At 43.3% G+C, this 22886-nt stretch overlaps 2 protein-coding genes across 2 annotated transcripts; one reads left to right on the top strand and one right to left on the bottom strand.

Moving 5' to 3' along the window:
- Window positions 1-377: 377 nt before the first annotated feature.
- On the top strand, window positions 378-4295 carry LOC120689183. The gene is made up of 5 exons (XM_039971505.1): window positions 378-843; window positions 922-1245; window positions 1318-1434; window positions 1540-1646; window positions 4158-4295. The coding sequence occupies exons 1-5, from the start codon at window positions 378-380 to the stop codon at window positions 4293-4295; spliced, it is 1152 nt and encodes a 383-aa protein (XP_039827439.1).
- Window positions 4296-7455: 3160 nt separating this feature from the next.
- LOC120689533 (hexosyltransferase GAUT11-like) lies at window positions 7456-12949 on the bottom strand. Its single transcript, XM_039971822.1, has 2 exons — window positions 12366-12949; window positions 7456-9424 (listed from the first exon to the last, which is right to left on the bottom strand). The coding sequence occupies exons 1-2, from the start codon at window positions 12546-12548 to the stop codon at window positions 7967-7969; spliced, it is 1641 nt and encodes a 546-aa protein (XP_039827756.1). The 5' UTR covers window positions 12549-12949; the 3' UTR covers window positions 7456-7966.
- Between the last annotated feature and the right edge of the window lie 9937 nt (window positions 12950-22886).

The following is a 22886-nucleotide window of genomic DNA, read 5'->3' as shown; positions in this document are numbered from 1 at the left end:
GCGCAGAGCTGTCCTCAGTGTCGCATGAGCAATCAGTAGTATGCAAGTAAGATAGCAACTTGCCACTCACATCATGGTCTCAGTTAACACGGAGACACCTGAAGGCGTCCCCAGGTGCAGAGCTGTCCTCGGTGTCGCATGAGACGTCTTGCCACTAACATCATGATGCCCGCATGAATTGCATTGCAGACAGCACATGAAAAGGGAGCTCTTTGCCCACTTCTTCTCTCTTCATTTCTTTAAGCTGCCCCACCGGTGTGCCCTCTTTTGAACTGGAGGAGGTCTGGGTCCACATCACCGGTGTGCCGCATACCTACAGACACTACCTCGTTTTCTGGGCGCTCGGGACAGTGATTGGCGCAACTATAGAGGTGGACATGCTCACTTATCGCAAGAAAGGCGTCATCAGGGTTAAGGTGGGGATGCTGGATAAAAGCCAACTGCCCCACACAACTGTTCTGGTTTTTGGCACACAAGGATATCCTGTTACTTTTACTCAGGAGGCTGAGCTCTTTCTACCAGCCACAATCCCACCATCGGATGATGACCCCATGGATCATGATGATCTAGGGGATGCGGATCATAGAGCAGAGAAAAGAGAAAGGGATGCACCTGCCAAGAAATTGAGAAGCACTGGACAGTCAGAGAGCAGCTTTCCTCACACTAGTAATGGGGGATCCGGCCAGGCTCCAATGCAACATTCATTTGTAGTCACACCTTTGGGGAATCGGCGACCATGTCCGCCGATTAAGCCGATTGTGTTAGATGGTACTAAGAAGCCGCCTTTGATTGCGGTCACACCTCCCAAAGGGGGCTTTAGACCGCATACCACAAATGCGTTAAGTAAGTATCATCCCTTTTTTGATTCAGTTTCCGGTGGTACGGCTGTGACTAACCATTCTGCTATGGCATCTGAAACAGGTAATCAGCAGGTTTTGGAGGGTGGTGCACTAGATGAAGTCACATCCACGAGCTCAAAAGATTGTGATTCAACACCTGGTCTGGACTCGGAGGAGGCAGGAGCTGAGGGCAGGCCGGCTGCGGTCGGCGAGAAACCACTTTGCCCGTCGCTCAGTCTGCCACCGGTAACATTACAGACCTGTACAACGCGGCTTGGAGAGGCCTCCACGCCTCTGCGCGAAGACAGGCAGCACAGCCCGCTGATGCGTGAGGAGCAACAGCGGTCGCCTCTGGCTGACAGTGCTGGGGCTGCGCTACTAGCGAGCCATTCGGACGGAGTCAGAAGTAAGTCGTCTATTCCTCTGCTATTTTCAGAACGATGTGATGATGAACACTCACCTGACACTCGTTTGGCAGAATATCAGGGGAAATTTACAACAAATATGGTACCTGCTCAATCAGGAAACTCGGGGTCTGGACAGCTGGAGAACACTTCGTCAGCTGGTTTTTCGACACCAAATATTTATGACGCAGGTACCGATCTGGTTTTTGATGTTGAGGTGGGATCGGTTTTTGTCAATGGCAAGCGCAGAAGCGCTCGCGCTAATCACGTATTATCTGCTGACGGTACATCTGCAGCAGATGAATTGGTGATGGACAAGGCTATGCGACGGGCGGCTTCCAGGAACTTGGATAGTCCCCTGGCTAGTTGCATCCCTACAGATACACCATTCGCATCGCATCAGGTATGGTCGCTCAGAGCGCTCCTGCTAAATTACCAATGGAATCCTGTGTTGCAAATTTAAATTCGATTGGTATATTTTTGGGTACCTGTTCAAACTCTATAAAAGTTTCCTATAATGCTCTAAAACATATTCAAATAGATAGAGAGAAGGTACAACCAAAAGCTGGGAGTGCTGTCTGTGAGCTTAATCCGTTCGATGTAAGTGATGAGGAAGACCCAGAAATTGAGAACGGGCTTCTTTCTCACTTAGTCAGAGACTTAACTGACGTTGACTTGGATGATCTGGACCTGGACACAAGGATCTGTGACCTTAAGGTATCCGGACGGAAATCTAAGTCGTCGTCTAGGAAACACAAGGCACGGAGAAAATCCCAAAAAAACAGTAGCGTTTCTCCATGAAAGGTTTCTTCTAGAATAGCAGTCTTTCAGACTTGGCTAAATACCGTTACATTTCAGAAGCAATCAGTGAAAATAAACTTGATTTCATTGCCGTCATGGTCATGGAAACTGGGAAGAAAGACATGTCTAGAGCGAATCTTAATCGCCTATCAGGAGGTGCGGACTTCATCTGGCATTGTCTTCCTCCAAAGGGACGGTCCGGGGGAATCTTTTTGGGCATCAACAACACAATCATGGATTTATCTTTTATTGTGGAAGGGGAATTCTTTTTTTAAATTCCATCTTCGCAATAAATCGGATGACTTTAAATGGATTCTAATGGCAATTTATGGCCTGGCACAAGATGAGTTTAAAACGGCCTTCTTGTCTGAAATGGTTCGAACTTGCCAACAAAATCCATTGCCAAACTTAATCGGGGGTGATTTTAACATTATGAGGCATAGCGGAGAAAAAATAAAGACAACTTCAACCACCGATGGCCTTTCCTATTCAATGCTGTCATTGATAGTTTTGATCTTCGGGAAATTGATTTGACAGGGAGACAATTTACCTGGGCAAATTCTTTACCGGATCCAACTTATGAGAAACTCGATAGAGTTTTAATGACAACTGAATGGGAATTCAAGTATCCAATGGTGACGGTGCACGCGCTGGACAGAGGTGTTTCAGACCACACTCCACTACTATTGGACACTGGAGATCCAGCCTACACGGGGCATACCAAACAGTTCAAAATGGAACTAAGCTGGCTTGCCCACGAGGACTTCAAGGATCGTGTGACGGAAATTTGGAACAAACCAGTTGGTGGCCAAAACTCAGTACAGCGCTGGAATAGGAAAATGGGGGCTCTAAGAAAACACCTACGGGGGTGGGCTCGCCATCACCATGGGGTGTATAAATCGCAGAAACAGAGACTCCAATCAGTAGTATCATTGTTAGACACCACGGCCGAAACAAGAAGACTTACTGAGGAGGAACGAGAGCAGCTTGAAGCGGCCAAGGATGACCTGATAAAAATCCTTCGTGAGGAAGAACTCAGGTATTATCAAAGGGCTAAAACTTCAAATGTTCTCTTGGGAGACAACAATACTAGGTATTTTCAGATGATTGCCAATGGCAAACATAGGAAAAAAAAAGGATCTTCTCTCTTGAACAAGACGGGATAAAAATAGAAGGGCAGGATAACCTTAAGAGTTATATCACCCAATTCTACAAAGATTTATTTGGTCCCCCGGAGGATAATCACTTTTCGCTAAGCGACATGATTGATGATATTCCTCAAGTCAGCTAGGAAGAAAACGAATTCCTTACGGCTCCTTTTAATGAAAAGGAAGTTCGGGATGCAGTTTTTGACATGGAACATAATAAAGCACCAGGACCTGATGGTTTCCCAGCTGAATTCTATCAACAGTTTTGGGATGTGATCAAGGGTGACTTGATGTGCATGTTTCAAGACCTACACAAAGGCGACATTCCTCTCTTCAGTCTGAACTTTGGTGTCATAACGCTACTACCAAAAATAAACGATGCCACTAGAATTCAGCAATTTAGACCCATCTGTCTACTGAATGTGAGCTTCAAGATCTTTACGAAAGTAGCAACACTACGCATAAACTCAGTAGCAGATCACATAATTAGCCCAACCCAGACAGCCTTCATGAGAGGTCGCAATATTTTAGAAGGTGTTGTGATTCTACATGAAACAATTCATGAGCTACATCGAAAAAATCAGAGTGGGATTATCCTTAAGATAGACTTTGAAAAAGCCTATGACAAGGTCAATTGGAATTTCTTATTGCAGTCGCTTCGGATGAAAGGCTTCTCATCCAAATGGATAGAGTGGATCAAGTCTTTCATCTCAGGTGGCAGTGTAGCAGTAAACATTAATGATGAAGTGGGACCTTATTTCCAGACTAAAAAGGGAGTGAGGCAAGGAGATCCCCTTTCACCTATCCTCTTCAACATTGTGGCCGATATGCTCACACTTTTTATAAATAGAGCGAAAGCAGAAGACCAGCTAAGTGATGTGGTGCCGCATCTCATTGAGGGCGGGTTATCTATACTACAATACGTTGATGACACAATCTTATTCTTAGACCATAATTTGGAACAGGCTCAGAACATGAAGAACATCCTTTGTGCTTTCGAGCAACTATCCGGTCTCAAGGTTAATTTCCATAAGAGCGAAATTTTCTGCTTTGGCCAAGAAAAGAACTTTGAAAATCAGTACATGGAACTGTTCGGGGTGTAACCTTGGTACTTTCCCAATTAAATATCTAGGCATTCCTATTCATTATAGGAGATTGTCTAACAATGATTGGACGAAGGTACTAGAAAGAATTGAAAAGCGGTTAAGCAGTTGGAAAGGGAAAAACCTCTCAACTGGTGTCCGACTGACTTTAATCAATTCGGTCCTCAGCAGTATACCGTTGTACATGATGTCCTTCTTCGAGATCCCGAAAGGGGTCCGTAAGAAGTTGGATTATTTCCGTTCTAGATTTTTCTGGCAATGTGACGAGCATAAGAAAAAATATAGATTAGCCAAGTGGGATATCCTGTGCCAACCTAAGGACCAAGGGGGCTTAGGGATACACAACTTAGAGCTAAAAAATATAGCCTTGCTCAGTAAATGGTTATATCGTCTGCTAACGACAGACGGTACATGGCAGCAACTCATCCGCAATAAGTACATTGGGACAAAGCCACTTGTGCAAGTCCAATGGAAAAATGGAGATTCTCATTTCTGGGCAAGCCTAATGAAAACGAAACAGGAATTCCTAAAATTTGGAACCTTCATAGTTAAAGACGGGTCACAAGTACGTATTTGGGAGGATAGATGGCTAGGCAATATAACTCTCCAGGAACAATACCCTCAGCTTTACAATATAGTTAGGAAAAAACATGATACGGTGGCTAATGTATTAAGTATACAGATCCCAAACATATCTTGGCAGAGAGACCTAATTGGCAACAAGCTGATATTGTGGAACAATCTTCTATCTCGGCTAGAGGGAATAGAACTAAGACAGGAGAGAGATGAATTTAGATGGAATTTAGACCAGTCTGGTGTTTTCTCTGTGAAATCACATTATCTGGGATTAATCCATCAAGATACCCCAAACCTGATTAAGAAACTCTAGAAACTGAAGATCCCACTGAAAATCAAAATCTTCTTATGGTATCTCAGGAGGGGTGTCATTCTCACAAAAGACAACCTAGTGAGACGAAACTAGCAAGGAAATCAATAGTGTTGTTTCTGTCATGAAAATGAAACAATACAACATCTGTTTTTTGACTGCAGGTTCACTAGAATGTTATGGGCTACAGTATATGCGGCCTGGGGATTACCCAAACCTCGCAATATGTCTAATATGTTCGAAAGTTGGCTAAATGGAATACCCCCGGGAACATTTCGAGTTGATGTATCACCTTGAAATCAATAAAGTTTCCCCTTTCCAAAAAAAAATTCTTTAAGCTGCCGGCCAGATCTGCGGATCTACCGATCTACCTACTTGCACTTCCCCTGGGAATTTCATGACTTTTCTGATTTCTGAACATCCTTTCATGACTTCTCTAATAATTCGTAGAAACATGCACTAGTACCCATGTTTTTCCGGAACACAGAAGGATGACAAGTGCTCAAATGCTACCCTATCTTCCTTACAGATTTACCTTTTCCAATTTGTAGTCACTAAGAGCAAGTATTATAGGTAAGTTGGCTAAATGCTGAGGTGGAGGAGAAAGGAGGGAAAAGAGAAAGGAGGCGGACTATAAGCTTACAGCCCACTTATGTACAAGAACCAAGAAAACTTGTGAAAGTGATAAGTGGGTCATGCATTAATAGTAGAGAGCTCAACTACTATGGCCATGTTTGTTTCCGCTTAAAAGCTGATTCTGGATGAAAATAAGCGAGAATCCCACACAAATGCTTCGCTTATTTTTCGCTTATTTCAACCACCGCTTCTCTGGGAATCACCGGTTCAACATAAAACACGATTCTGGGAAAAGCGTATCCAACCTCGCGCACGGGAGAAGCGAGGCTTTTTTCCACCCGATACCCCTCCCTCCTCCCGTTACCCCTCTCCTCCCGATACTCCCCTGCGCCGCCGCCCCTCATCCCTGCGCCGGCGGCCCTCTGCAGCGCTCCTTCCCGCCCTCCTTCTCGTCGTCTGCTCGTCCCTCCCGCCCCTCGCCGCCGCCTACCGCCCCGGCGACATTCGCCCCGATGCTCCGCTCCGGCCAGTACCACGGTGTAATCCAATCAACCTCAACCCTTACTCAAGAGCAGGCATCCTGCAGCTATTCCTCGTCGTGTGTGTCTGATCTGTGCGGTTGTTTCATTTGTTTTGCAATCGAGATCGGTGTGGTTCAATGTGGTCGGCCGCCACTGCCCGGCCTTCACGCTTAACCGGGAGGTGAGGCTTTATTGGAAGGCTCGTTCGTTCCATCTCCACGCTTTCTTCTTTTTGGGTGGTTTAGTGATTTGGTTGAGGTTTCTTGTGCAGGTGCTGATGCCGATGCCTCAAGTACTGCAGTATTCAACATGTCTGAGCCTACATTATTTGATTTATGCATAAGCTTCATGGGACATTAGAGAATGTGACTTAGAAGATCCGCTATGGTTTCGTGATTTAGTTGTATCCATCATTTATGTACTCGTAGTTTAGAAATTAGTGCTGGAACAATGTATTGATATATTGTGATATTAATGTATTTGATCTAATAGTAATACTATGTAGTCAAGATACTTAGAAAATATAAGAATTATTGAATTCTACTCATATTCAGCAAAAAAATGAGATGTCATCAGCCTCAAGGGCATTTCAAACATTTTACCACTCAACTCAGAGAATCGACTCAAAATAATCAGAATTGGCAAACACTCTGCTTATTCAGACAGCCGATTCTCCAGGCAGCAGACTCAAAATGAATCCTGATTCTCAGAAAAGCGAGGTTCAGAAAAGCGGAAACAAACATGGCCTATAACAATAGACTGAGAGAAAGCTAAAAAAAATCATTATAGCCAGCAGCTGGCAGTATTATTAGCCTTGCTCTAAGATAGGAAGAAGAAGGAAGCTATCTGTACAAGTTTTTTCAGCTCACTCCTTAGTAGGGACGCAAATAGTGACGGACACCAACGGTTAGTGCTAAACAGTATATTTGGCATATCTCTACTACTCAGTCCTCGCAGATCAAGCTCAATCGTTAGCTCTTTGGAACTCAAAATTCATACCTATGTTAAGATCGTCATCACAATAAAATCCCCAGCGCATTTCCACTAAAGGCCCAGATTATGTAGCAAACTTTCCAGAAACAACAAATGGAACAGACTATGACATTTGCAGTGGTCATACAGAAAATGAACGAATTCAAACATGGAAGCTAGTCAGCCTAAGAAAAACACCACCTCATGTTCAGCACATCAAAATGATTTCAAATTCCTTTCTCCAGTTTCAACCGAGTTCATACTGTCTAAGGAGTATAAAGCTGCTATTTATACAGAGGAAAGAAGCTTCTTCACCAGTATAAAATGAGATACTATGAAAAGAATGCAACACCAGTGATCCTGCACAGCTTAACTGGCAATTGACATTTCCTAACATCTCAAAAAATTGGCCCATTGATCCAACAACCGTATCTCTTTTACAATATCTATCCAGATGTATCTGGTTAGACTGCTAAAATTTCCAGTCCAAATCGTATGTAATAATCTGCAAATGAATTATTTTAATCTCAAAATGAATCTTCCCCCAACCCAAAAAGAAAACTTTAGCAGTTGACTTCTTTGATGCTGTCCCTTGAGTATATATTCTACCTCTGAAACATCCCTCACATAAGGTGCTCAACAGCAAGCCTCATGTGAAGAAACTGAAGCGTAGGGCTTCAATGGCATGCAAGAACATACAGAGATTTGCAGGCTTTCTAATGTAACATACACTCTCTAACATACGGATGCGAGAAATTCACATACCGCTCCCATATATACTTGTAACGGCGAATAGCCAACTTCAGCCAGGGTTTCATGTTTCCATTATAGTGCACAACAGCAGAACTCTCAATCAACCGATCATCTATGTCTACATCATACCCCAGACCCAAGACATGCCATCTGCGGTCTAGGGGCTCCATCAGGCCATAAAATGTTAAAAGACCAGCAGGGAGCGTCCCGGTCCTCCAGAGCAATAGATCAGAATTTTGCTCTTGCCAATAATGGTAAAGTGATGTGGCGTTTGCCTTCCTCCAAGCTATCAAGTCAAAGATGTTCATTCCAAAAGCCCATCCACAAGTATGTGGATCAATCTTGGAGCTGATAGTTGGGTGCGAAAAATTGAGATACTTGTGATACCGATGAAATGACTCTAAACAAGTTTCCACTGCTCCAATAACATTACCATGCAACTCTATGGAGAACAGCTGTGTCAGGTCCTTCTGCACCACAACATCATCATCAAGAAACACCACCTTCTCCAAGTTGGGGAGTATCTGAGGAATGTAGAACCGTAAATGGTTCAGCAGAGAAACAAACTTTGGATTATGGAATTTTATTTCTCTTTCAGGGTGTTTTGAACCAGCTGAGTAGTAGTAACCCTGAGTTTCCACCTCAGATAGCTGCCTGACCAGAGGAGATGAAGAAGCATTCAACCACGAGAACTCATCTATGCAGCGGACTTCAACAGTGCAACCTTTGAAGTCATTTATGAGGAACCAAGTAGACATTGCGCCAAAATGGATCCTGTCAGTGACCACATGGAACACAAGCTGTTGAGGGTGATTCGCATTGGAGACTGTAGAATTGACAACTACTGAAGTGGCCAGCACATTATCAGAGAATATACAGAAATGATACAGATTATTGTCCACCAATCTTGTGGAATTCCGCTGCTCCTCTGAGCGACTCCTATGCTTCGGGTTCCGAAGCCACTCTTCTGTCAGTTTCACAGTTAAGCAGTGCAGACTTTTTGGGAAGGATTCAGCTGCTAACTGACCAAACTCAGCACTCTGAACAATTGCTGCCTTTGCACGCTCCTCTAGTGCAAGGGCATGACTCTTCAATGTCACTATCGTTGTGCTGATATCATAGTGAGCGTCCTGTGCCTTATATATTAACCGTGCAAGCCGGCTTATTATAGGATGGGCTTCGTCTGGAGTAATTGCTCGCCCACTAACTGCCCCTTCAGATAGCAATCTTTGGCAGTTCCTTATCTGCGAACTAAGCTCCCATGCAAGCTGAAGATTGCCATGCTCTTTTGCAAGGATGACATATGCCTTTGCTAAAGTCATCTGATCCGCTAATTGGCGAGCAAATGATGTGCTGCTCAAAAGCTCTTCTGTGAAATTCACCTTCTCATGAGGGACTTCCTCGATTTCTGAACCATTATCCTGAAATAAGTCAAAAGAAAAACATGAGAAAACATGCACAGGAACAGGATTTCATAAATTGAACAGTGACTTTGCTTACAGCAGCAGTAGCCAATCAATAACTGTATAAAATGTATTGGATGTAATAGCATTCAAGGAGGAAAAAAGAAGTAAAGAGCTCAATCTTTCAACTACAATCCAATGGTGTGAAGTTTACAGCAGTCCATACTCATAGCAGCATTACTGTACTTCTTTAACAGAGTGAACTGATGAGGTTAATTTAAAGTAAAATCCCCTCCAACATCACAGCATTACTTTCCAGCAAAGAAAGGTTTAACTCCGTGTGAAGCTGCCGCTATAGAAGTGGAATTCAAATTAATCCAAGATGAACTAGCTACATGTTTGCAAATCTTTGATAACATTCAAGCTGGGTCTTATCTTCTACAAACTATTCAAGTAACTGTAAGGAAAAATTTCTAGTCATGCCCCCAAAAGATTTTATCTCTATTTCATTTGCAGTAAATGTGAATTACCCGAGGAACTACTGTCATGAAATATGCTTATATATTTCACGTGTCAGCTTGTGAATTATGGAATTGAATTGCCAATTCTCAATATTGTCTTAAGAATGCAAAAGTACTTTTCTATAAATAGAATAACAGGAATTGTCATAATTTGATATCAGTACAACAACAACAACAACAACAACAACAACAACAAAGCCTTTTGTCCCAAGCGAGTTGGGGTAGGCTAGAGATGAAACCCAAAAGACACAAAGGTCATGGTTCAGGTACGTTGATAGCTAGTCTCCAAGCGCTCCTATCCAAAGCTAGCTCCTCAGAGATATCCCAATCTTTAAGGTCTCCCTTAACCGACTCGTCCCAAGTCAGTTTATCAGTACATAATTCCTATTTTTCATATAATGCAACAAGTAGTTCTCAAGATATTAGCTGAAAACAGACTTGATAAGTAAAAGGCAATAAATGACAGAAACTTAGTTAGATTGATTAACATCAATCTACAGAAACTAGATTCAAACTAGTAAAGGAATTATATCAGTTTTTTTTTTCAGGGCGACACTCAATACCTCATCAGATGATGAGATGATTATATCTATATTTAGATGGTCCTAAAGTGAACAGAGCTATCTAAGCTAATTCTTTTTTAATGGTACATTCCATTAACAGCATTTTCCATTTATTCACATACCACAGAGGATATAAAACCTTTCCTACATTTATAATCATAATATATGATGACCAGTAAATTCACGTCCAAGATTCATTTTGCTCTTCATACATCAACTGAATTCTCTGTTATGATTATCATGCATTAGGTGACAATAAGAGAACAAATACAGAAACCTTCCTTACAAGGGCCATCCTAAAATATAGGGGTGTCAATAGGTGACCCTTAGGTGCACCTCCAACCCTCTTTATTTCAAAATTTTGTACTACTTCTCCAAAATAAGAACTCATCTTGGTGAAGTAGTATAAAATTTTGAACTAAATAAGGTTGGAGGTGCACCTAAGGGTCACCTATTGACACCCCCTACTAAAATACCCCCTTGGCTAGGCAACTCCCAGTAAACATTGGCAGTGCCATAGAATTCAATACTTACTTGAAGCTAAAAATAACTACAGATTGGATCAACAAAATAACGAATGAATTTTATTGTTTTCAAGTATCCCTTAAATCATTCTGCTAAGAGAAACCACATTCTGATTATCAATTTTAATGGTACAAAACCTGACATAAGGCCACCTGAAAGAAAACATATACCAACAAGCTTGAATCACAAACAGCCTCATATACATCAACAGTATCCTGTTCCACTAATGATTTCATATATCTCTCTTCGGCATCTTCGGATCTCAACTAAAGAAAAGAGTACTTTTCATTGTGTAGTTCCAAGGAACTGTATTAAACAGGTATCACAGGCAGCACATGTTCGTACCATAGGCAATTCATTGAAGTGATTTGAATCCGTGCAACTTAATTTAAATATTACAAACAAATGCCATGAGACTTGCATTTCAAGATAACATACAAGAATATAACCAGGAGAGAGGCTTAAGCGTTACTGAAAGTTGCTTGACGCCAAAAGAAAATAAAAATAATTATAAATATCATGGTGATCGCCAAATGCCATACTTTTAGAAGTATACATAAACGACAAGGAGACCATGAATAATCAATTGCATTTATCAAAGTATGGCATCACATTTAGTCATGAATATTGGCGTACAATACAGATTAGATCTTCTCCGCTACACGTTGTCCACCAAGCTGAGAAGAAAGCAGTCATCTTCCTAGTACGTGGACTATTTTTTTAATAATTATTAACAGGGAGGATGGGAAGCCACCTTGTGAGAGCGACACCCTACCTAAGTACTTGAACAGATCACCAAAACAGTCCAGGGACAGCCTATCTATCATGCCACACCAACTCCAAAAATCGCATACCATGTTTGACATTTCTAACAACCCATCATGATTAACAAAAAACACTTTCTACCATCAACGAAGTGGTACGTGGCAGCTAATATTTCCATAAAATGGCAAAGTGGCTGACTTGATAATGTTAACCTTCAAAGGATCTAATAATGAAATATGGCAATAAGGATATAGGCTGAAAATTCCATTGTACAGCTTACACCCAGCCATACTTGCATACTAATGTAGAAACCTTGTTCTCTACAAACGTGTAACATCCGGTTCGTATAACTAAAAGTCTACAACATGAACACATGAACATTCTATGCATACATTCAAAAGATCTCAGATTGATGTGCTAATCAAGATCCACCAAGCAGAAGCACGTGGCAAAAACATAAAACACTTAAAGAGCATGAAATTCTCCACAATTCTTCAGCAGTAACAATAAAGCAGTGATCTTCCGGAAGATCTCGCAGAACTAAGCAATTCGAAAGCTACACGAAGCCAGGTTTGCGACACTCACCACGACGGGCGGCCGGAACTGCTCCTTCTGGTTGTGGTGCAGGACGAATAGCATGAGCCCAACGAGGAGGAAGATCCCGAGGAGCCACCAGATCCACCCCGGCAGCCGCCGGCGCGCCGAGCGGCGGTGCTCCAGTGCCCGCCTCCGCGCATCGCCACCCACGTGCCCTGTTCCTCGAAGCATCTCCGGACTAGTCCAACGCAAGAACTAAACCAGAGGCCCGGCCCGCCTCACCGCCGACGCCCCAAACCCTCCTGCATGGCGCGGACAACCCACAAAAGCCGCCGCCTTTGCGGCGGATCCGGGGTCCGGATGGATCAGGAAGCGACAACCATCCGGCAAACCCACCCACCGGAGGCGGCGGGCTCGACTCCCGCCGTGGATGACCCGGCAGCCGCTTCCGGGACCGCGGACGCAGGGAGGCAAGAACACCGGCGACGAATGGGCGGTGGGATCCGCGAGGGCGAGCGGCGGAATGCGAGAACGGCGAGGCGGGCAGGATTCAAAGAGAGGAAGGGAAGGAGGGGGGAGAGAGAGATCTGAAAATGATGAGAGAGGGAGCCGGGGAGAAGGGAGGAAGTAGCTCTTCGCCGCTGACGTGAAAGGAAAGACAGCAAAAGGCATCCTTTCCAGTCATGCGTCTCCATTTCTTTTTTTTGGGAAAATTCGATTTATGTCACCACAACTCCGTGAAATTGGATTTCACGTTGAAAATCATGCCACTCAATGGCATAGATTTCAACATGAAATCCAATTTCAAGAAGTTGTAGTGGCATGGATCCAACTGACCCTTCTTTTTTTGCCCGCCCTCTCGTACATCCGGGTCTCCGGTTTTTGGTTTTACAGCTCCAAACCACAGCACTTCTTTTCAAAAAAAAAAACACAGCACTACAGCTAAACTAAGAGTACTAAAATTTTAACGGTGATACAATATCAGATAAGAAGAATATAAAAATGTAATAAAGTTTGTATCCAAACTAACAATCTCCTCTATATTGCTAAGATTTTCTACAAGTAACATATCTTTGAGTTCATCTTCTCCATCGATCCATATAGGATTTGATAATTGAGATAATGCTCTCAGTTTCATATAAGAATATTTTTTTATAAAAGTAACTTTATTTTATTAGATAATATTATCCTCATTTCCAATTATGGAGAGGGAAAATAGGTTGTTAGAGCGTCTCCAGCAGTTTGGCAAATCGAGTTGCCATCTTTGATTTTTGGTAAAAATGTTAAAAATACTCCTCCAACAGTTTGGCAAAAGACTTGACAATTTTTGGCAACTTGGTAAAAACCAGCCTCCAGCGCGTAAATATACGCGCGCGGCGCGCGGTTGGCATCGTGGTTTCTAGTCAGGTGGGAGGGTGAAAAAAGAAATAAATAACAGAGAAGGGTTACTGATTTAAGTTTTCAAGAGATGGAAGGACATAAATATAATTTTGTTTCTCTCTCAGGATTCCTGATGTAAGTTAGATATGAATTTGGCAAGTGAATTATGCCAAACTGTTCGAGATAAACTCTTTTTTTACTTGGCATATCTTTTTAGAAGTTGGCAAAATACAAGATATTCCAAGTAAAATATGGTAAACTCTTGGAGATGCTCTTAGCACGAACCTGATAAAATTATAATTATAAACTAAATATATATCTTAAATTTCCAATCAAAATACCAAAATGAACCACATGCTATACGCCCTTTCTTATATTTAATTTTTAATAGGTCACAAGTTCACAAAACCACCCTTGGCATTTTCAGCTGGCTCTCCTCTATATGCGTTTTCCTCCTTGGTGGGTGATGGGCCTCTCTCCACCTAGCCTTCTTAGTCTTTACTTTCTTCTTGTTGTCTATTTGAACACCCAACTTTAGATACCTCATTTGAAGACTCCTGTTAGGCTAACATGCCTCTAGATTTCAATAGAGAGGGGGAGGAGGGATCCATCTTATATCATATAAACACTAATAAACCATTAAAAAACTGCCACTTTCATCTAGCAAGACTTCATTAAGCTTCTCAGAACAAGTTAGTTAATTAATAGATGTCTAAAAATCTACATGTCTACATGAATATTGTTTTGCCAAGCTAAGATTGATACTTGATTATCTTCAAAGCACGCATGCATCCTAGTACTCTCTAGTCACAAACAAGTGAAGTTTTTACCCAAGAGGTTGACAGTTAATTTTTGTATTAGAATATAATGTAAATATATACATATGGTAAAGATATTTATAAACCGATTTCTAATACAAAGTACTCTTATAAATTTCAAAATATACAAACGGGTGCAAAGTTATTTGTGATCTTAGTTTGAAATACTTGACTTCACTAGCGCCATGGTGTAACTTTCTATATCTAACACCCCCCCTCACTCTAATATGATCCTAACTTTTGTGCTTGGAAACATTTCACATGAAAACAATATTTACACAAATCTCATGAACATAAAATTTGTGAAAGTTAAGCATTAATTAACACGTCTGTTCATAATAAGCCTAGGCCGCTATAGGTTTATGGTGAGCACAATTGCTGGAGCCGGCATCATATCCTACCAATTGGAGAACCCACTCGCAGCCTAATAATTTTTTAATCATTAAATTCAATATTCGACGTAGTCTAGCAGCTCATTTCTATTTGAGAGGGCTCTTCTTCTTTTTTTTTTTGAAGAAATGGCCTGGGCTCATCTGATCGGGGCAACCCGAGCTATTGAAAGAACACGGTGAGCGTAGTCGCTTGCAACCGCTGCTGCGGTTGTGGGGTTGATTCACCCAAGACTTGGCACTGGAGTGGGGAGAAAATTTATAGGTTAATTGCAGAGTTGGTTGTCCCTGGAGATCACAATGCAACCACTTATACTTAATGATAATGCTGGTACGTTAATTGCCATATGCGTTGGCCTGTTGCTCATTCATTGGGTTGTTCATCATACTCTCCAAGTCATAGATGTTGCCATGGGATTCAGATGGGTGCACGTACACTGGGAGGAGAAGCGATCGAGTTGGTTGGTTGGGCCAAAGGGAGCTCTAGCTAGCTCTATAGTTATGGCTATGTTGACGTCCACCTTTGTCTGCATGCAACTCTCTCGCCATCTGATAAGCTGCAGCAGGCTTGAGAGTAGGGAGACGCTGCAGGGTCAGAGTAGTGCGTTGTGTTGTATGTGCAATGCATGTGTGCAAGAGGCGAAGTGATCATGCGCTGATTTCAATGACGCACACATCACATGGGGTTTTGACGGCTGCTGTTGGCTGTGCAGGACAAATTGTATGTTGTCCTCCTGTGTCTTGGCCTTGGACGAAGAACCGAAGAAGCACATGCATGCAACCATTGCGTGTAACACAGCTAACAAGTCCGTTACTCGCTTCGATGCTCAGCTGCTGTGTGCTATGATGAATCGGCCGCCAAGTTTCGTCGGTGAATGCTGGAGATTTATTTGTTGAAGACCTAGTACTTTACTGCCGCTTATTAGTTCAGAATTTTCACATGACATTATATATAGTGTTCATCCGTGCTAGCAAATCCGCAGCTGTAAAAAATATTTACGTCATCATTTAACATATATAAAAGTTTATATATTTGGAGACATACATCTTTAATTTCTAGATAGTAGAAGCTTTACTCAAATATTGAAATATATGCATACCGAATACTCGGAAAATATTACTTTTTGCACAAGTATTAATTAATTATATTGAAACTTGATCTCAGTATCGAATTTTTATTTTAGACAAGATAGCAAAGTCTAACAAAAATTTTGACGATTTTTTTTTTAAAATTTCATGACGGTGGATTCATGCTTCTCTCACGAAATCTCCGTTTTCTGGTTACGTAACATTAGCCAGCTCTCATAGGTTAATTAAGCGTTGAAAAGTATATGAACTGTTGCAATCATATCTGTCGGTAGTATGTACTATGTAGGGCCTGCTCGCAAGATTCTACCTACCCAACACTTGGCATGTAGTAGTACTATTACACATACAGCTACACATTACACGTACGTCTAGGGCTCATGCATCAGACAAATGAGCGAGTTGACTAGCCATCCACATGAACACAAACAATGCAGCGGCAGTGGCACACACACCATCTATAGCAGAGCAAATATACACACGCGAGATTCCTGTGTGCTGGGCTGGACCAATCAGCAGCAGGTCGTCTTCCTCAGCTAGTCACCTTTCGTTAGGCTTTCCCAATCACAGCCAAAGCAGCAGGGCAGGGCAGCGGCGCTGTCAAGGCGAGGCATTTTTTCCAGGCCGTCCTTGTCGCCATTGACCCGGAACAGTTACGCCTTACCTCTTCTCCCTTCGCTAGCTTCGGATCGATCGTCTTGTCCAAACGGCCGGGACGGTCGGAGTCACTGACAGCCTAGAGCCATGCGCGTGTTGATTAATCTGGATCTTGATAGCAGATCAGGCAGCCTAACCATATCTTGAAAATTCAGTTAGAGGAGGAACTGGAGGTTGTAGCTGAACCCTTGACCATGATCTTCTCAGCTGCTTGTTGATTAATTACTGTTTGAGCTGTCTGTCTTGAAGAGACATGCATGGACTCTGCATATGACTACAAAAATAGAAGACTAAAAGGATTGGAGCAGATAGTCTCTCTCCGATTACATGCATGCCAGTCATAATAAGTTAGGCACAACAAAATCATGCACAGTTTGTTGACCATCAAAATTGGCACTGGTCGAACAGACCGGTCTGACCGGTGTCTGCGAGCGGTCTGACCAGTCTGGACTATGTAGCCGGTCTGGCAACACCGACCGGTCTGACCGGTCTACCTGGAATCCGAGTACAACTAGGGCTCTTTGTAGATTTAAATCTGTAATAGGATTTCTTGCGGGATAAATCCACCCCACCCTATAAATATAAAGGGTCACGACCGATTGAGAGAATCGAATCGATCAAATCAATACAACTTTTATCTTTTTATTTTCTTTTGCTCTAGCTTTTTCAATCTATTACTTGCTGTTCCTCCGTCGTCTCTACGTCGATTGAGGGCCCGACCCTAGAACAATCCTACGTGCGCCTACCCCGACGAGTCTTCCCAGACTAACGTTCGTAGGCTTCGTCACCGTTCTGCCGGCGGCGACCGGTCTGACCGCTCCAAGGAACCGGTTTGACTGATATACGCAGGAGGCGCTACAACGCGCTCCTCCTCGCGCCGCACGTTCAAGTGCGTTCGTGTGTTGATCCAGAAAGTCGTCAACATACTTTTTGGCGACTCCGCTGGGGATAGAATCAATCGGCTGCCATGGCCGGTAAAATTCCTAAACCTAGTGATATTGATGCCGCCAACATCAAAAGGCCGACTGTTGAGCAACTTTCGGCCGAACATCAGAAGGCTCTTGATGACATCCAAAAGAATATCAGAGAGAAGAAGGAGAAGGAGATCCAGAAGCTAGAGGAAGAAGCCATGAAGCAGTACATCTCGCACTTCTCCATCGACCGTCAAGGGAAGGTCACACCGGATGCCGCCTTCGATGCTTCCCAGTTTGAGGTACAATTTGATGAGAACGAACAGCATGCTCTTACTTCAGAAATAGCTAATGCTATAGATGATGTTGTTTCTTCTCATGTTAATAATAAGTTGAAATTTATTGGTCAAAATATTCATAATATATTTGATGATCGCTTTAACTGAATAGAATCACATCTTGGTATGAAGTCTATCGATAGTGATAATAATGCATCTACATATAATACCGATAAGGCAATGAATGATTCGGCTAATTGCAAAAGTCCAACTAATAATGCTTTAGTAATTAATTCGGCTAACCAGCATAACCGAATTAATTATAATTCAGTACCTCATGTAAATGTACCACATGAGGTAGCAAGTTCGTTGCAGCATTCTACGCCACCTAATTTTGCTCAACATTATGGCACACCTAATCGGCCTATGGCCGATGATTTTGGATCCGGCAGCATTAAAGATGAAGTGATTAAAATTTTTAGATAAACTTTTGGTATAGATCCAAAAGGAGGATGCCGATCCTATAAGAGACCATACCCCGAAGAATATGCGCATGTTGCATATCCACATGGTTTTAAAATTTTAAAATTCCTGAATTTGTTAAATTCACTGGTGATGATAGTAGAACTACATTAGAGCATATCGGCCAATTTATTATACAATGTGGTAAAGCTAGTACTAGTGATATTTACAAATTGAGATTATTTCCTTTGTCTCTATCGGGTGCTGCATTTACTTGGTTTATTTCATTGCCACCCAATTCAGTTCGCACATGGGCCGATTTAGAACAAAAATTCCATGATTATTTCTTTAATGGTGAAACTGAATTAAAATTATCACATCTTACATCGGTTAAGCAAAAGATACATGAAGGTGTCGCTGAATATATTAGAAGATTTAGAGATATTGGAAACCGATGTTATAGTTTGACAATTTCTGATAGAGATTTGGCTGATCTAGTTTTTGCTGGTTTACTCGATTTTCATAAAGAAAAGCTAGATGGACAAGAATTTCTAGATATTAGTCAAGTTTTGCAAAAGGCTCTGGCTAATGAAAGCCGAACCAAAGAAGCTTTGCAAAAATCCAATGGAAAGTCTAATCATCATATTTATGTTCTTGGTTGTGAATCAAACTGTTCGGACAATGAAGACAATAATGTTTATGCTGCTGAATTTGCTTGGCCTTCTAATAATAAATCTTGCACTTGCGGTTCTCTCAAGACGATTCAGAAGAACTGGCAAGATAATATTAAATTTACTTTTGATGTGTCCAAATGTGATCGCATATTTGATGAGTTAAATAAATTAGGACACATCAAATTGTCTCATGCTATTCCGCCGCTTGAGGAATTAAAGCGGCGTGCTTATTGCAAGTGGCACAATTCATTTTCTCATGCAACCAATGATTGCAATGTGTTTAGAAGGCAAATTCAATCGGCCGTTAATGAAGGACGATTGGTTGTTCCACAAATGTAAATTGATAACAATACTTTCCCTGTGCATACTGTTGAATTTCAGAATCCTAAGATTTTAATTCGGCCAAATCAAGCCGAATCAACAAAGGAAAAGAATGTGGTCATTGGTGAACCAAGATCTGAAAAGGTCAAGAAAGTCGCAGAGAAGAAGTCCCCTGAAGCTTCATCAGAAAATCCAACGCTCGAAGGGCAAGAACAGAAGGAAGGCGCTAGGTCTGTACAGACCGGTCTGACCGGTCCCTCTGGGAGTTCTAGAAAAAATTCCAAAAACAACAAGAAGAAAAGAAGGCCGAGTTTTAAGCAACTCTTGGCCAAATATGAGGAGAAATGGGCTACCCAGAGGCAGAAGGAGCAATCAAATCAAGCTAAGGATGCAAAATCATCATCAAAGTCTCGTGAGCAATCGGCTTCTCCTTTGCAACAAGGTAATGATGTTTTTTCGCCATATTCATTTGGTGGGCCGGTTGCTCCATGGTTTTGATCGTATCCTTACTATTACACACATTTGGATTATAGTAGAATGTATATGCATCCATACTTTATTCAATATTCTTCTATATATCCAAGTCATAGTGCTTCTCAAAGACTGATTGTTGCTAGCAATAATCTGGTCAAAAGCAAACATAAATGCAGTCAAGATGGTGAAAAGGATGTGAAGCAAGATAATCAATATTTACAGCCGAGGTAGTGTCCCTCAGGCTTGTCTCACACTCAAAAGAGGAGACTGCAACGGATGCGCAAGGAGTCCATGGAACAGCAAGCGAAGGTTGTACCAGCGAGGTCGGCGACTATGAAGCAGGTATGGAGGCCTAAGCAAGTTGTTTCATCATCAGCTTGAAGAAAAAGCAAGATACGGCCGATAGAATTTATCGCCCTTAGAACAAAATATGGCCGATGCATGTTTATCATCATCCTTAGACAATTTTGGTCCAGATGCTTGTTTTTTGGCATGCTAGCATTACCAAAAAATAGGGGGGCATATGTTGACGATCAAAATTGGCACTGGTCGAACAAACCGGTCTGACCGGTGACTGCGAGCGGTCTGACCGGTCTAGACCATGTAGCCGGTCTGGCAACACCGACCGGTCTGACCGGTGGGTCTGACCGGTCAGGCCGGTCTACCTGGAATCCGAGTACAACTAGGGCTCTTTGTAGATTTAGATCTGTAATAGGATTCCTTGCGGGATAAATCCACCCCACCCTATAAATATAAAGGGTCACGGCCGATTGAGGGAATCGAATCGATCAAATCAGTACAACTTTATCTTTTTATTTTCTCTTGCCCTAGCTTTTTCAGTCTACTACTTGATGTTCCTCCGTCGTCTCTACGTCGATTGAGGGCGTTCTAGGTGGCCTGCCAACCCTAGAACAATTCTACGTGCGCCTGCCCCGATGGGTCTTCCCGGGCTAACGTTCGTAGGCTTTGTCACCGTTCTGCCGGCGGCGACCGGTCTGACCGCTCCAAGGAACCGGTCTGACCGGTATACACAGGAGGCGCTGCAGCGAGCTCCTCCTCGCGCCGCACGTTCGAGTGTGTTCGTATGTTGATCCAGAAAGGCGTCAACACAGTTACTCAGGAATCACCAGGACATGACAGGTTGGATGCTGAACTTTAACGTTGAGTGGCTAAAAGTCTCCTCATCAGGTTTCCTGACACTAGTAGGCATAGTTAATTTAGGAGCTGGCAAAGGAGCCAATGAGGTTAGCAGATCTCCTGATCAGCCCATCACTGGCCAATAAGGAGCCGATCTGCGCTGAAACTAACAGGGATTAGGTACCTGCTGCAAACATGGAGGGGGGATGCATACACATGTCCATTCCTGTTTCGCAGTGCATGTCTATGCCCGTGTTTAGATGCAAACTTCCAAATTCCAAAAATTTTTTCCGGCACATGTATGGAGACTTAAATCTAGACGAAATAAAAAACGGATTGCGACTGCTGCCTGTAAATCGCGAGACGAATCTAATGAACCTAATTAGGCTGTAATTAGATGCTAAATTGCTACAGTAATGCTACAGTAAACAAAATCTAATGCCAAATTAATTAGGCTCATTAGATTCGTCTCGCGATTTACAGACGAGTTATGTAATTATTTTTGTGATTAGTCTATATTTAGTACTTCAAATGTAGAAAGATGCATTTTCAAAAATTTTACACCGCGCAACCAAACGGGCCCTATGTGAAAAAGTGACATGCACATGACTGGAAAGCATGCAAACTTGGGATGGGGGTTGGTGAGCCATGCTGGAGACACAGCTCCACATGCATGTGCCATGGTGTCTTAGGAAAATTTTAAAGCATGTGGTTATAAAGCTGAAGATCAGGCCCATGATGATGGTTGTGGAGTTTCTTTTTTGTTAGGTTGGGTGTTTGCTTCAAGATTAAGGCCTGTGAGAAAAGCAGGAAAAAGACTTGATTAAATGAGCAAATGGAAAAGCCTACATCTTACTTACCAAATGAGCATATACTCCTTAAATAATAATAGCATAGAAGGCCAATGTTGGCAGTTTTATTATTATTAAATTTTAATCTTGTTTTCTCTTCCTGAGAAAGTTAATAAGAGCGCCATGAGAAAAGTTCGTCCTATTGCGTACTTACAAGAGTGCAAGCGCATGCAACTTATTCTATCAAATGTCAAGACGACTTTACGATTCATTCGCAATGATATATTGATATGAAAGATCCCATCTGGCCCTCGCATCGCCCTCCTCCTAGGCGCGACACGGGCGGCCCCCAGGCCAACACCGCCGCCGCCCCTCCCCAACCTCGTCCACACCTCGCCGCTGCCTGAGCAGGGGTCTGGAAGTCCGCGTCCCTCCTAGGACGGCGGCGGCAGAGTCCTTTCCTCGCGTATGGGCGTGGCTCGCGAGGATCTGGGAGGTCTCGTGAGTGGCCCGTGATGGCTGCCGGCTTTAGGTGGGTCTGCCGGATTCGGTGGCCACGGACTCGGAGGTCCCTCATTCGGCACCCGCAGCGGGCAAGACGGCGCCGCCGCATCGCCGGGCCACCCGTGCGCGACTGAGAACGTCGGCGGTGGCGGCGGCCACGGGCTACAGCGGTCGGGCCCCTCGGGGTCTTCCCGCATGGGAGTCCCACGGTCGGCGGCAGGCGTGCGACTCCAGCGGGTCTGCGGCGCGGCTGATCCGGATCTGGCATCACCGAATCTGCGGTCCCGTTTTCGTGGGATCCCATCAGAGAGGGTCTTCGCTGCAGCCACGGTCGGCTGCCATCGGTGCGGTGGCCCGGGCAGCGCCGCGTTCGCATCCGGATCCGGCAGCCCCGGGGCAGGGGATGGTGCCCTAGGTGGGGGGCTTGCACGGAAGGCATTGAGGCGTGGTGGCGCTGGCTTCACGGAGTTGGAGGTGACCTCTTGGGTGATCTCAGCGGCGTTCTGACGCAGCATGGAGGTCTCGTTCTTCCCAGTGCCCTACCGCTTTGGCAGTTCCATGTGGTTCATGATGGGTGGCTTCGGGGCCCCCGGATGCAGATCTGACATCGGCTTTGCCTCTAGTGGTGACTCCTCTCCGGCAGTTGAGACTTCGGCTTTGGTGTTGGAAGGGATAGATCCGGACTTT

The sequence above is a fragment of the Panicum virgatum genome, chromosome 9N (assembly GCF_016808335.1).
Source record: "Panicum virgatum strain AP13 chromosome 9N, P.virgatum_v5, whole genome shotgun sequence".
NCBI lineage: Eukaryota > Viridiplantae > Streptophyta > Magnoliopsida > Poales > Poaceae > Panicum > Panicum virgatum.
The sequence above is the reverse complement of the archived record's forward strand: the minus strand, read 5'-3'. Positions and strand labels throughout refer to the sequence as shown.